Source organism: Panthera onca, chromosome D2, assembly GCF_046562875.1.
Source record: "Panthera onca isolate mPanOnc1 chromosome D2, mPanOnc1 haplotype 2, whole genome shotgun sequence".
NCBI lineage: Eukaryota > Metazoa > Chordata > Mammalia > Carnivora > Felidae > Panthera > Panthera onca.
The window spans coordinates 85,186,236-85,201,004 of NC_138349.1; the positions used below are offsets into that span (position 1 = coordinate 85,186,236).

The 14,769-nt window shown below is 41.3% G+C and overlaps 1 protein-coding gene across 6 annotated transcripts in view; it reads right to left on the reverse strand.

The window, feature by feature from the left end:
- PCDH15 (protocadherin related 15) overlaps positions 1 to 14,769 on the reverse strand; it is a 1,703,323-nt gene that overhangs the window by 183,476 nt on the left and 1,505,078 nt on the right. For all 6 annotated transcript variants that reach the window (XM_078434112.2, XM_078434113.2, XM_078434110.2 and 3 more), the window contains 2 exons: positions 12,526 to 12,750; positions 2,043 to 2,159 (listed from right to left, as the gene is read on the reverse strand). In XM_078434112.2, coding sequence (XP_078290238.2) covers positions 2,043 to 2,159; positions 12,526 to 12,750 — 342 coding nt within the window. The remainder of the gene's footprint in view (positions 1 to 2,042; positions 2,160 to 12,525; positions 12,751 to 14,769) is intronic.

Genomic DNA, 14,769 nt, shown 5'->3' on the forward strand with positions numbered 1-14,769 from the left:
ATGGGGGTTAAGGAGGGTACTTGTTGTGATGAGCCCTGAATAATGTATGGAAGTGTAGAATCACTATATTTTACACCTGAAACTAACATAACTCCAGATGTTAACTATACTGAAATTAAAATAAAGACCTTAATAAAAAAGCCTGAGTCTAATAAAATACATATTCACTAACTGAAATAAATATGCTCAGTATCTCAACTGAATGACTGGCATCTGCCTCTCACCTACTGACAAGCCAGCATTAGGTATAAAATGTTAAGAGGTACTACTGGGGATGCAAATCTAAGACATTCTTAGAAGAAGTATGGGACCTGAGCCTGCTGTTTCCATGAAAGAGCTTCCGGGTGCAAAAAACAGGGCCTTCTCTCTGGATAGCTTAGATAAGTGATGGCATTTATTTACAGAACAGATAACAGACCAAGACAACTTCTGTGACATCAGTGGGGTGACCTGAATGTCAAACCAGGGACCACGGTGACAGGTCCCCATGGTGAAATGAGGATTTTGTCGTCCATGCTAAGATGGTGAGGTCTGTCCCACTGAGGTGATGAGTACAACTACATTAGTCTTCATCTTAATACCATTAATCATAACACTGCCTTAAATTGTGTGCTAATATGAATTAGAAATATGAGCATTTTAAGATGCTGTGCTTTTTATACTCATTTAGTACAGCATGTTATATTTTCTATATGCAGTCATGTTCTTCCTGTACGACTGTCAGGTCAGGAGAGCAAAAACTGGTTAGCACAATAATCAGTCTAGGCTTGATGTTCTAAACACAAGTCTTGAATAGAATTGAACGTGTATTCCTAATTTCCAAGTATTTTCTGCCTCTGAAAGTTTACGTGAAAAGCAGAAAAAGAACCGATGTCACACTCAGCATCTGTACTGGTGTGCTCACATCTATGAAATTTCCCCTACCATATTTCCCAAAATGCAGTAAATCAGTTTCAAAGACATTTTAACACACTCAAGAAAAGGAGCTTCTGAGTGAAAGGTCATTGCTTTCATGTTAACATTATTATCTTTCAAGACCTTATAGTCGCAAAAGACTTTATATGGCCTGTCACAGTTGAAGCTGAAAAATGTTATGATTGCCATTCACCTTTTCTTAAATAAATACCATTATACAAATGGTATTTATATAAGCAATATAAAGCAGAACTTCTAAATCACTTATATAATTCCGGTCTTCTTCTATTTTCTTACTTTTCTATAATGGCTTATTAGATATTTCTATTATTTTTCTAGAATATATCAGCCACTGACTAATAGTGGTAGCTCACTCGAAGTAAAAGATTTAAAGTCTTCATCATTTGGCTATTATGAGAATAAGTAATTAATTTTTATAGAGCACTCAAACTGTTTATAGAAAGCATTTTTATGTAGGTACTATTATTTCTATATGCTACTTTTAAGACAGTCAAATGATAACATCAAGGAACATGTACCTCACTTCTGCTATAATAAGGTTTTCATTGAAAACCCTCTATTTCGGAAGGCAATTTGGGATATCTCAAAAGAGGTAAAATTCTAGATAAAAAAGAAGGTATTAGATATGTTCTAAAAGAAATATTAATATTTCAATTTTACTCAAATTAACACATTCAATATAAGTATCGTGTCACCTGTTGATCTAGAGTTTGTTACCAGCACAGTCATATATGAATAACATGGAAAATACATTGGGATCGCACCCAACTGAACTTAGCTTCCACTGTTGTAAATACAGAACCCTAATGATGCTGATTCCAAACCCAGAGAATTCTTTCCACATATATTTATTACTAGTGCTAAACTGGTGAATCATAAATTTTGAACTCCAGAAAAACAAAAAAACATACGCGCAACTGTCTGTGTTCCACAGTAATCATTTGCAATATGGTGTGTACCTGTGGGTGCAACAGGCGAGAGCACGCAAAATGCCTGAGAACAGGGTGGAGCTCAACTTTTATGCTGTCCCAGAACCTGCGTCATTTGTGAGCGTGCAAGGTTTTCTTCACTACAGCTCAGAGTATTGATCAACGTCTTCTACTTACAGGAGGGTCTGCGTCTTCAGCATAAACCGTGGTGATAGGTGTGCCCTTGACAGCATCCGGAGCCACCATCCCTTTGTAGATTCGTTTACTAAATACTGGAGGATAATCATTCATATCCTGTAAAACACAATGAAGGGTTTAAAGCCTCCCCTGAAACCAGGTTAGGGACACAGTTACTAGACTGGCCCCGTCTCTTCCTATCACGCGATCCATTAGCCACTGTCAACCTTCCACCTTCTCAATTCCATTACTGTTCCTGCACAACGGTGCCCCAAAGGAACCTGGCAGAGCTCCTGTACAATATTAATGGGCGGGGGTACCAGCTGACGGCCATTCGACTCGGGCAAGCAGTCTGAAATTCTGCCTTCTGGAGATGGGGATAATGCTCGAAATGTCAGCCAAAGATACTTCCAGTGGTATGAGGTGATTTTGAACTTCGAAAACAAGGACAGGCAAATTTTATACAAAGTGCCATTCTCTGGAACAGGTGACATTTTTGTTGGTTTTGTGGTTGCTCCTTTAAAAAAACATAAGTCTTTAATGTGTCTATTGCAACTGAAAATTCCTTATATACTTAGCAAAATGATACGATGAGCACATCTCTGAAATACAAACTGTGAGATTGCCTTGGATGTGGTCTTCCATTTTTACTGAAGTAAGAGGATTAAGGAATGTTTTCCCTGTAGTACCCTATAAGAACGGCACATAGAATTAGATGTCCCTATAGACAGAAAGCAATGGTAATTTCCTGAAGGTTTTTTCAAATTAATTTCTAGCTGTCCTTTTTCTGTCTACAATTCGGTGATATGAGTACATTCTTATTCATGCAGGGTCACTCATTAAACAAAATTTATCAAGTTCCTCCACTTTTACGACTCAAGGCTAGGCACTGGGGATACTGTGGTGATGCACAAGACTAACGGCCCTGACTTCACGTTACCGAACTGCCATTGGACAGGTAAAGACTGATTCTGTGGCTAGGTAGTGACTTTGCCTAAATTAATCTACTTATTTCGCACAGCGAAATTACTAAGTGTGGTCCCTTGAGAGCTGACCCTTTTGCTTCCTCACCATGTTATCTTTTATGGAGGACTGCATATCATTTTTTCTTCAAAAATAATGCCTACTAAGATGGATGATTTGTATTTCTTAAATTTACTTATTTTAGAATAATTACACCCTGCGTTGTTCTGGGTGCTTTGGGTGAGACACAGTTGAACCTAAAGCTCAACTTGTTAATTATCTTACTCCCCAAGTCATCTTCTTCTCACTTGCTGTTAAAAACGAAGGAAGAAAATTGTCATACATAGTCTCTCGTATCTGCTGTGATACAACAATTTCCCTGCACAATTTAAATTGGAAACTCACTAATTAACTGATTATAAACACCTCTGTTTGCAAAGAGGTCGGGATAATTATCTTTTACAATCAAATGGAGCCTTGTTTTTCTGTTCACAGTAGAGTTGACTTCTGAGTTGCAAATATGAAAAACGTGCAGACTTTAATAAGGGATAAGAGATTTTCAACAGTAAGCAAAAGTAAAAATATCATTTCCTCTGCTTCACAGATAGTATCCACAACTGTCCATGGACAACAACAACAAAAGGCTTCCTTTATAAATTATGACCTTTAGAATCTGAACAAGAACATAAGTCTGAGAGCACTCAGTCTTGGTAATGAGGGTGGTGTGGGTATTGATCTTGAGTTTCTAGGCAGGGGGGGTAAATATGTAAAACATTTGCATGCACACTTTCCCCTGCTCTCTTCAAGAGCTCCAATTAATTTAACAAGTGCATCTTGAACTAACGGGGTGGAAATGAATCCTTCTGCAACCCTTAGTTGTAACTCCTGGAGGTCAGAAGGAGCCCAACACCAGTATTTTTTTCCATGAGTTCCCAAACCCACTGGGAGTCACATTTACTGAGTGACATGAATTCAATATGTTCCTATAAATTGTCTTCTTTTTTTTTCATCTCAAAGGACATTTCAAACCTTAATGGTACAAGATGCTTTCAGATAATTTGATTCTTCAGGGGGAAAAAAGAGGGATATGATTTTCCAGTTATGTCATATAGCTGCTAACAACACTGAGTACGGTGACCACCCCCCCCCCTTCCTTTTTTTCTGAAAAAGTATTCACTAGATTCAGCTCTGAAGGCGAGTGGATATTTTTTTATAATCTGGCCTCAAACTGATGAGGCACAAACCTAAGGCGGTAAATAAACCGAAGGCCTTTAACAGACGGGCTCCTCTCCTAGTTCAGTTTGCTGGCCTTTGACAGGGTGAGCAAGAAATCAATACGGCTACTATAGCAGCATTTCTTTTTATAGCACACTGTACACATTTTGGGGTTACAATCTTCTATTGTAGCTAAGACGTTCTTGCACAATGCATTATTTCAGATGAGAAAATTTATTGAAGTGCAATGCCAACAAGCCTAATCAATAGTTCATTATATTTATGCTCCAGGGATGTCTGACGCAGAATGTACATAAATCTGCTTCTGTGCAAATACTCTGTTATGCAGCAAATTAAGGACAAATTCCACTCTTCAAAGACAACCTCTTTTCTCTTGCCCATTTTCCACTAGAGGGTAGTATTGGCAAAAAAAGAAGCAGACCTTCCTTCTGTCTTCTTTTTTAAATTTTTTTTTTTTTTCAACGTTTATTTATTTTTGGGACAGAGAGAGACAGAGCATGAACGGGGAGGGACAGAGAGAGAGGGAGACACAGAATCGGAAACAGGCTCCAGGCTCTGAGCCATCAGCCCAGAGCCTGACGCGGGGCTCGAACTCACGGACCGTGAGATCGTGACCTGGCTGAAGTCGGACGCTTAACCGACTGCGCCACCCAGGCGCCCCTTCTTGTTAACAGTTTTAAGACCCGGAATAGTGTGCGCTCTGGGGTTACAGTTCTTGTGGGTCTGGAGGAAATTACTGCTCATGTTTTTAAAGAGTATTCTGAATGTTGACACGGTTCTCATCGAGAACAACTCTATGACCTTCTTAGGAAAAAAAAATGCACTAGTCAGTTTATAATTTGTTTCCATATACCAAACAAATAAAACTGCACCTGAAGCGAGCTAGAAAGAAGAAAATATGAGTTCCATTTATTTATTTTCTAAATGAAAGCCTAAAATAATCACAGAAACCCTTTACACTTTGGCGGACCACAGCATAGATTAAGGAATCTTTTTAAATGAGCATCCCAGGAAAACAGGAACTTGTTGGGAGAGTGCAAATTAATGACGGGTTTGCTACGAAAAAGTAAAGAAAGAGATGACAAAAAAAGTCTTGATTTTCTGGAATCATGGGTAAGAACTGTTCTCCGTAAGAGATTTTTCCAGATAGAAGAGTACTAAATGTATATATTCCAATCATCTTTTTATTTTTTTTAAATTTTATTTTTCTCAAAGTTATTTTTTTGTTTTCGTTTTTTTTTTTTTTTTTTGATAAAGAGAGAGAACATGAGCAGGGGAGGGGCAGAGAGAGAGGGAGAGAGAGAGAGAGAGAGAGAGAGAGAGAGAGAGAGAGAGAGAGAATCCCAAGCATGCTCTGTACTGTCAGCACAGAGTCCGAGGTGGCGCTTGAACTCATGAACCGTGAGATCATGACCTGAGCCAAAGTTGGATGCTCAACGGATTGAGCCACCCAGGTGCCCTCGACCATCTTTTTGAAAAGGATGAAAAGATAGCAGATGCCAGATGTCAGCCTCAGCTCCTCCCGCAGGCCCCACAAGGGACAGGGATGGGCCAGGCCAGCCACTGGAAGGGCTCCCCTCCCTGCTGCCACAGCCCTGCCTGGCTCAGCACTGTGCACCTACAACCGTTTGCTGCCTGCCCCTCCTAAAAGTCGTGGAGCTCAGGAAGCTGACGCCTGTCTTTCTTGGCACAAGACACGGTTAACTTGTCCTCTGCCCCTTCTGGGTCTGTTGTCCACGGCCAGACACCTTGTGTTTGCTGTTTCTGGGCTTAGCTGCCTTCCGTGACTTCCCTCCCTTCTCTTGTGGTTCTGCGCAGAGAACCCATTTCCAGCCAAACTATCTTGTGTTGTTCTGTCCTGTTTTGCAGGGGCTTCTCCTAAACACAAATCGTAAATATACATCATTTTTTCCTCTATTTTTGGGCCAAAACTTGTCCTGGCAGTTTCTGTCCTAGAGGCCTAAGTTGGTTTTCGTTCTGGTTTTATTTCTGAGTATGTGGCTATTCGGGATTCTTGGGGGGCTGCATACCCTGATGCAGATGCAGTGGTGCTCAGTGTCACAAATACTGACGGAGCCCCCCTGGGTGTTAGGCATTACTTTCCTTGTTGGGGACCATACTGCCACCAAGACAGGAGCAGGACCTGCTGGCACTGAGCTGCCAGGTAGGAGCAGACAGGAAAGATGAAAGGATACTGCTGAGTGTCATGATTGTTATGAGAAAGGAAGTACAAGGATGTGACGAAAGTAGGCAGTGAGGCGTTGAACTGAACCCAGGATGCGCCTGCTACTTTAGCAAATGCTCCCTCCCTCACGCCCCGGCAGGTGGAACCTTCCTTCTAGATGGATGGCTCCAGGAGGGGAGCACAGCCCTGGGCAAGGCTGATGAACCCACAGCTTCAAACTGTAACCCCATTTCCATCTGGCCTCCCAGTTTGGGAATGGTAATGTAGGGAGCAGGGAGCTGATGATGTTTTGAGTTGTTTTCCAAGCCAGCAGGCTCAGGGCAATTGGAAGAATATGTATGTGTATATCCTGAGCTCAAATCTTTGAGCAGATCCCCTCTGACTGTAACGCCCCGTCCAGGCTTTCTCTGTCTCTGATGTGCACAACAATTACGTGTATGCACAACAATTACTGTGAGTCAGGCATCATGCCAGGTCTGTTAAATTACTCATCTCATTTGTCTAAAATATGTTAGCTATTGGCATTTCTGTTCTATATATAAAGAAACCCAGGCTTAGAGAGGTCAGGTTGCTCATGGTGATCTAGCTGAAGGACAGACCCATGACTTCGTGCTGGCTTTCCAGACTCTGGAAGAGTCATTCTGAGATTTAGAGGAGAGGAGAAAGGGAGTGGGTCAAGTTGTCAAAAGATTATATATATGTAAGACGATTTGGGTAGGATTTTCATTACAAAAAAATCTACATACAACTTTTTAAAGATCTCTTCAAAAGTATTTTACAGTTTAAAATTTCTTATAATACAATAACTCTACTGTTATCTTGGCAGCCTGCTAAGCTTCTAAACATTGCAAAATGCTAATCTATTTCCCTGAATATAATTTTTATAATTATTTATAAAGTTTGTTTTTGTTTGTTGGTAAAAAAAAAAAAAAGAGAGCGAGACTTGTATGAGTTGAATTTGTACACTTAAAAAAACAACTTCCTCAATATTTAACCCTAGAGTTATTTTCATTAACACCCAATAAATTTGTCCCCAGATTTCGTTTTTTGGAAAATTAATCCTATCAGAAGCTTTATAAACAAACAAGCAAACAAAAAATTTCATAATCAGCTATGGAAAATGTGGGAAATTACTTTTTATTTTCTTGATGTTCACATTATGAAGACCCACATGAAGGTCTACCGTGGAGACCTCTGTTTACTTCTGTGCACAGCAGTATTTCCCAAATCCATTTGCCTATGAAATTCTTTGTATATGAGACCCATTACCATCTCGAGCAGCTCATGCTCTAGGAAATACATCCTGAGAGATCCCAAAGACAGCGAAATATTAAAGGCGCACACTCTGTTTGGAACACTCTATGACTTTGGTGAATGAGAGGTTTCAGAGAATCTGTTGAGAATTCTGATGCATTGAGAGTGCCCACAAGTCTGTGGTAGCCAACTCATCAGGATGGAGACAGTAGCCACCGCGAGGGTGGCCAGACACAGGGGGAGATCATAGCGGTAACTGCTATCAACAGGCTTATCAGCATCTACTGCCCCACAGAGAGGCAGTTCAGATTTGGAGACTTCCGGTAAAAAGGAGAATGAAAGAATCACTGAGGAGTAAGAGAACATAATTGTGTACACAAGGAAGGCACCTCCCTGGGACTCCCACAAATCACTGGGTAGTATCTGGGGAGCCATGACAGGGACCCACAGAAATAGGAATCACTTCTACTTGTGAGAAACTATTGTTAAGTCTGGACAAGCACCTTTTTATTTGTTTCCTCTGGTTTGCTTATTCAGAGGAAGTACGTTACATCCGAGTCGTAAAACTCTAGAATAACAGATACTTTAAAAAACCATCTGGCTCAGCCCCATGGCATGCTCTTCCTGATATAGCCACATTCTTTAAACTTGGCAGTGAGTATCTTAGAAAGAACACACTAATAAGAATATGATAATGCAGAGTGGAATAAAGGAAAATATCCGAAGGCCATAGTCCAAAACAAGTATTTTCTCCAGTTCAACCAACCCTAAGGGAAAGGTCAGCAGTGGTAAAAAAAAAAAAATAATGATCGCTGGATTAGCATGGCCATACTCCCCCTAGCTGGTTCATTGAAATCATCCTTTATTCAACTGTCTCCCTCCAGAGAAGGGGAAGGAGGATGCTATAAATCCTGAACTGTGCCAAGGTTCTCATTTGTTTGAGTTCTGGACCATCTCCCGGTCTGTTAAAGCGCGACTCGTCTGAGAGGATGAAAACTAGGACTCTACCAGTGCCGTGACCATGGAGCATTAGCGGCACATCACCAGCCGTCAGGGGTCTGTGGTGTGACAAGTGCCCCTTTGTAACAGGCATTGAGTTTCCATCTGGAAAAGCAATCCCTTCCCTATGATTCTATGGGGACAGGGACATCTATCTTCCTCCTGGAGAAGAAACACCTCTGAAAGATGAAAATGTTAGCCCCATCTTCCAGGGCTCACTGCATTCCCCCAGAAGCCTTGGTCCTTGTGGATGTTACTTCACATCTGGCCCTTCCAGTTCCCCTGCCCTCCTCCCACACCTGCATCTGCAACACAGGCAAACACACTGGAGAGCCAAGTCTCCTGCCCCCACAGAAGGACCGCCTCCCCCTGCCCTCCCCCTGCAGTCATGCTAGCTGAGTTATAATCAGCAGAGGACTTATGTCATCGTTCATCCTAGACGAGCCTCCATAGGCCTTTCAGGGATGCCCAGCATCACAGAGCCAAATCACCTACGCCCACTTTTCTGACTGGTCTTCATCTTTTGGATCATTATAGAAGACAGACCTTTTCTTTGTGTGTACTTTCTGTATGATAGCACAACTCCATTTGTAAGGGTATATTTTTCTCTGGGTTTTTCACTTTAAACTGTATAGAATTTTAGTTTTATTTTTCAGAGTTTTACTCACCTCATCTAATTTAACTACTATGTAGTCCATTTTTCAGTTATATTCAATCAAGATACAATGAAGAAGGTTGTATGTATCAGTGTCCTACAAAAACTTTGCAACAAAAATACATATTAATTGTATGATCACCATTGGTTTTGTTCTGGATCGCTCAGAAAGCACTCTGCAGGTATCTGTGATAAAATTCTACTTTTTTTTCTACTACGGACATAACTTTCCTTCCAAGCATCGCTTCAGTTTTCCCATCCTCACTCCAATTTTAAGTAAGTTTGATGGAGTAGATATTAAGCGTTGGATCTTTTTTCCCCCTTCTTCTTCTTTACAAAAGAAAATTATGTTTCTTCTCAGTTTCAAAGAGAGATCTTCATGATGCTTTCCCTGTGGTGACTGTTTTGGGTAGCAATATCTCTTAGCAAATACTACGCAATTATGTCACCGGCAAAAGAGCTTGTCACACTGCAAGTAAAAAAACAATCACAAAAAATCTGTATGCTTCGTAAAGACCTACATTTGTGGAGAAGTGAGAATTGTACTCCATTCTTCCCTTCAAAACAGACAAGCATGATATTTTCTTATGGGCCGCAATATTACTCAATAGAGTTTTAAAGCTTTTTGTGATCATCTGAGACCTGAGTGACCAGAAGAAAGACAGGCGAGTGTCAGCCTGCATTTGGGGAAACGTTCTGCAAATGTTATTATGCTTGCATCACCTTGAAAGAAGAAAGTGGCATTGAAAATGTCTACAATTGAATACTGGTTGGTTAAGTTTTGTTTTTAAAGTATGATAAATCAGGGCGCCTGGGTGGCTCAGTCGGTTGAGTGCCGGCTTCGGCTCAGGTCACGATCTCGCGGTCCGTGAGTTCGAGCCCCGCATCGGGCCCCTGTGCTGACAGCTCAGAGCCCGGAGCCTGTTTCAGATTCTGTGTCTCCCTCTCTCTGACCCTCCCCCATCCATGCTCTGTCTCTCTCTGTCTCAAAAATAAATAAATAAACGTTAAAAAAAAAATTTAAAGTATGATAAATCAGAAATAATTTTGTATAGGTGAGGAAGACCTGACCATGAAAATGTTTGACCTCTCTAAGATAAGGCAATTGAGACAACAAAAATTAGGTCGACGCTCTCCTATTTCTGAAGGAGCGAGTCCATCGATGAGCAAAACCTTTCCGATGTGAAAGCCGATGTGGAAGCCAGAAATGACACCCAAGTGTTAAAACAAAGGAGTGGTCAGGCAGCTTGAGATGCGTGTTTAGAGATGCCAGTCCCAGACAGAGAATGAGACTTACTTAGAACACATCTTGCTTGATTAGATGGTATGTTTGGACCCCATTTGATTCCAATGACTTCTATCAAAAAAAAAAAAAAAATCCAAGCAAATCAATCCAAGCTGAATGCAAAACAGGCAGGTCAGAGTCTGTGATGGTTTAGAACTCTCCATTATTGGGGCACCTGTGGGGCTCAGCCCGACTTAGGCTCAGGCCATGATCTCACGGTTCATGAGTGCGAGCCCTGCATCAGGCTCTGTGCTGACAGCTCAGAGCCTGGAGTCTGCTTCAGATTCTGCATCTGCCCCTTCCCTGCTTGTACTATGTCTCTCAAAAATAAATAAACATTAAAAAAAAAAAAAAAAAAAAAGAACTCTCCATTATGAACCACACCCATCTTGAGAGCAGGCCATCCCATCAGGGGAGATGGTCATGAGCAGCAAGTCTTTTCTTCCTTTTTGATTCAAAACAGCCAATAAGTGGCCATTTTGCTATTTTAAATGTTTTTACTGGTCAATTCCACCAAACCGCAGAGGCAGGCAAGTGGGGTAACATGGCCCCAACTTTTCACCTGGTTCAGTCTTTCTGCCACATGGTTAGTTCACTTAGGTCAGGCTCATGTTGGTCTTCGTTTCTGGGCTTATTGACACATCTTTGTAACCAAAACACTGCCATGGTCCTAAAGTGCTTTTGTAAACAGATCTCTAAATTTAAGATCTCTAAATGTAAGATTCTTACAGCCAAGAACATTACAGCAATTACCTACATGGTAAATAAGGTCATGCTAATTATATTTTGGCACACTCTTTAACAATCTTCTATGTTTTCATATCAGTAATTTATTGCCTAAGAAAACCAGTAGTATAGATTCGTTATTGGTTAAACAATCAAACAAAAATTCAAGAAAAGGGAATATTTCTTACTCTACCATTTACACATGGCAGTACCCTACAAAAATGTGCATAGTAAAAACCAAACAAAAAAACCCCAAAACAAAAAAACAAAAATGAACATATAGAAAAGTTGCCTATGACCTTACGTACTTATGACTTGTGTTCTCTGTAACCTTGTATACGTACAGCCCTCTATGGATAGAACTGGAATCATCCTCAGAACCTAAGTTTCTCTCACTGGAAGCGAACATCCATCTGCAGAAAAGCATCTGTGATGCTTTCCCCTGGGAAAAGTGCTCCTTTGGGAAGGAGCAGAGGAATCTGACAGTGGAGCCCACGGCTCAGGTGACCTTCACATACACTAACAATTGAGAACTGACAAATCCCTCCTCCTGTCTTTTTCTAGAGGTGTTGCCTTAGAAATCACTAGAATCCCCAAAGACAAGATACCAGGCTCTCTCAAGCAGGCACCTGGCACAGATTGCTACGATGGATGGGATGAGAAATCTGGAACAGCTAACAAAGTCCTCAGTGTCTCAGACCCTGACCATGGCTGAGCCACATCCTGACCCCAGTTCCAGCTGATCCCCAGCCTGATTTTGTTCCAGAATCTTGGCTTATGAACTAAACTAATTAGTTCTTGGGCCTTCGAACTCCTACTTTTTCAGTACCCTTTTTCTTCTTAGAACTTTTAAATTGGAGGATTTGGACAAAGTGATTATTCCTGGTGTTGTCAACTTTGGACTGAATTGTAGTCTGGAGAGACTGTAACTAGATTGAGAATCCAGAACTAAGGGGACATTCAGGCAGCCAGTGTTAAAATTCTTATTTAGAGTTTCATGCAAATGTATCTTCTACACTGTAAACAACGCGGCTTTTCCTCAGGTCTTTCACAGGGATGACCTCTGCTCTGGGTCTGGTACTACCGTGCTGTTAGGAACCGTTGCCCCAGACACTCAGGTGTGCTACAGACTCCGTAGAGAGAATGGAGCAGGCAACCAGGAGTCACCTGTGTTCCCTACCTTCACTATCACTGTGACAGTAGCAATGCCCGGTGGCATCGTTCCATAAATATCGAAGGCCTCCACGAGAAAAGTGATGCTTGCTTCCTGGTCTGGAAATGACTCATAGTCCAAACTCCTTAAGAGGGACAGTTCTCCTGTAAACGGATGTAGTGCAAAAAAGTGCTTGACTTCTGGGCTTCTGATCCGATAAGACACATTTGCTCCGAGGTCAACATCTTTGGCCTGTAACAAGTCAAGCAGAAAGACGGTCATATCGGCAGTGCTCCCAAACCAGAGGACGACAAGCCTGATGGAGGTCATGTGTCAGTACCTACAACAACACAAATTACATGATGATCAAAAGACGTGTTTTATTTATTTATTTATTTATTTATTTAATTTATTTTTTTTTTAATTTTTTTTTTTTAATGTTTATTTATCCTGGAGACAGAGAGAGACAGAGCATGAACGGGGGAGGGACAGAGAGAGAGGGAGACACAGAATCAGAAGCAGGCTCCAGGCTCTGAGCCATCAGCCCAGAGCCCGACTCGGGGCTCGAACTCACAGACCGTGAGATCGTGACCTGAGCCGAAGTCGGAGACTCAACCGACTGAGCCACCCAGGCGCCTCAAAAGACCTGTTTTAAAGAAAAGCTTTTTTGTTAAGTAACTTATCAAAAAGAGGAAGGAGAGAAAGAGAGACAAACAGAGACAGGGAGACAGAGTCCCATGACTCTTTATCATCTTTTTATCTTAACTACTACATTTATTTAACCTGGAAAATCACTAACGAAAAGAATCGTAGCACAGTGAAGAGATGAATATAGTCATAAATTATTATTATTTCCTGCTAATTGCATAACCTTGAAAAATAATATTTTAAATAAGGATTAATTTTTATTGAGTGTTTTTCACACACATAATAGAGTATTAAAGGAGTATAAGGAAACTAAGAAAATAGAAGTACTAATTGGTCCTTACAAAGATCCTATAGTACATTTCTAAAGATCCCTATTATACTCCATTTAATTAACATTTATTGAGTAGTTATTATGCACGAAAGCACGAGATGAGTCAAGACACAAATCCTGCCCTGCAGGTTAATGTCTCTGGGGGAAAAAACAAGCAAACAAACAAATACTAAAATAGAAGTCACGCAGGGACATGGCGGCTAAAAGGTGTTCAGAACTGGGAATGGTGTGTGCCAGCTGTGGGTCCTGCAGGACTAGCACAGAAGGCAGAGGGTTCTGGTGGAGGCAATGGGATGGGGCGAGGGGGGAGTGGTGAGATGAGGTGTGACAGAAGGTGCACACAGCCATGCTCGCACCTGCTATGGGAACTCATGGGCTCTGATGGAGGCAATGGGATGGGGCGAGGGGAGGAGAGGGGAGACAAGGTGTGACGGAAGGTGCACACAGCCATGCTCGCACCTGCCATGGGAACTTATGTCTTGGCCCCCCGGTCAGTTACTGACACCACGACTAGAAGATACGAGGAAAGCACACATTTTATGGTGTCATTTTCCTAACTAAAATCCTTCTTGTTTCCCATTCCAGTTTGGGTTAACCCCAATCTCCTGAAAACTGGAAGAAGGAGCATACATTTTTCTAGCATCTCTCTGTCTCCTCCCCCCCAGGATTTCAAGAGATTTGTTCCAACGCTTTGAATCTCTCTTCTGCTGCTTGAAAAACTGACTTGCTTCTCCATTCACAATGTAGGAAGCAACTATCTAAGTCTCAAGACTAGATTTCTAAACTCTCTGTGATTTCTTAAGCCCCTTGCATTGAGAACCTCTACTGCAATTAGGGTTGGCTTGTCTGTTTGCCACACCCAGCTGAAAACCCCAGGAAGGCATGAAATCTGTCTTATCCACACTGGAATCGCTCAAGTGCAGCAGAGGATAAATGCATGCAATATACAGTGAAAATACGCTTGATGAATAAATGGATGAATAAATGAATAGATGAACAGAAGAATAAATGGAGAAATAGGGCCCTTTCCCTGGTTGGCACCTGCCTTTTTCAGATTGATTAATGTTTTGGCCTAAATATTTATTGAGTCGAATTATGAAAAAACTGCAAGTTCTTGAAATCCATGCTAACAACATTCAAGTTGTGGATGGCAGGTCAAGGAAGGACTAGATTTTTTTCCACCCCCCAAAATATCCTTCGTAGACCGTCTGTGTCAGAATTAAAGGGGCGGTTGCTTAAAATGATTTCTGGGCCAAATGAATGTACTGAATCAGAATGTCCAGAGTTTCTGG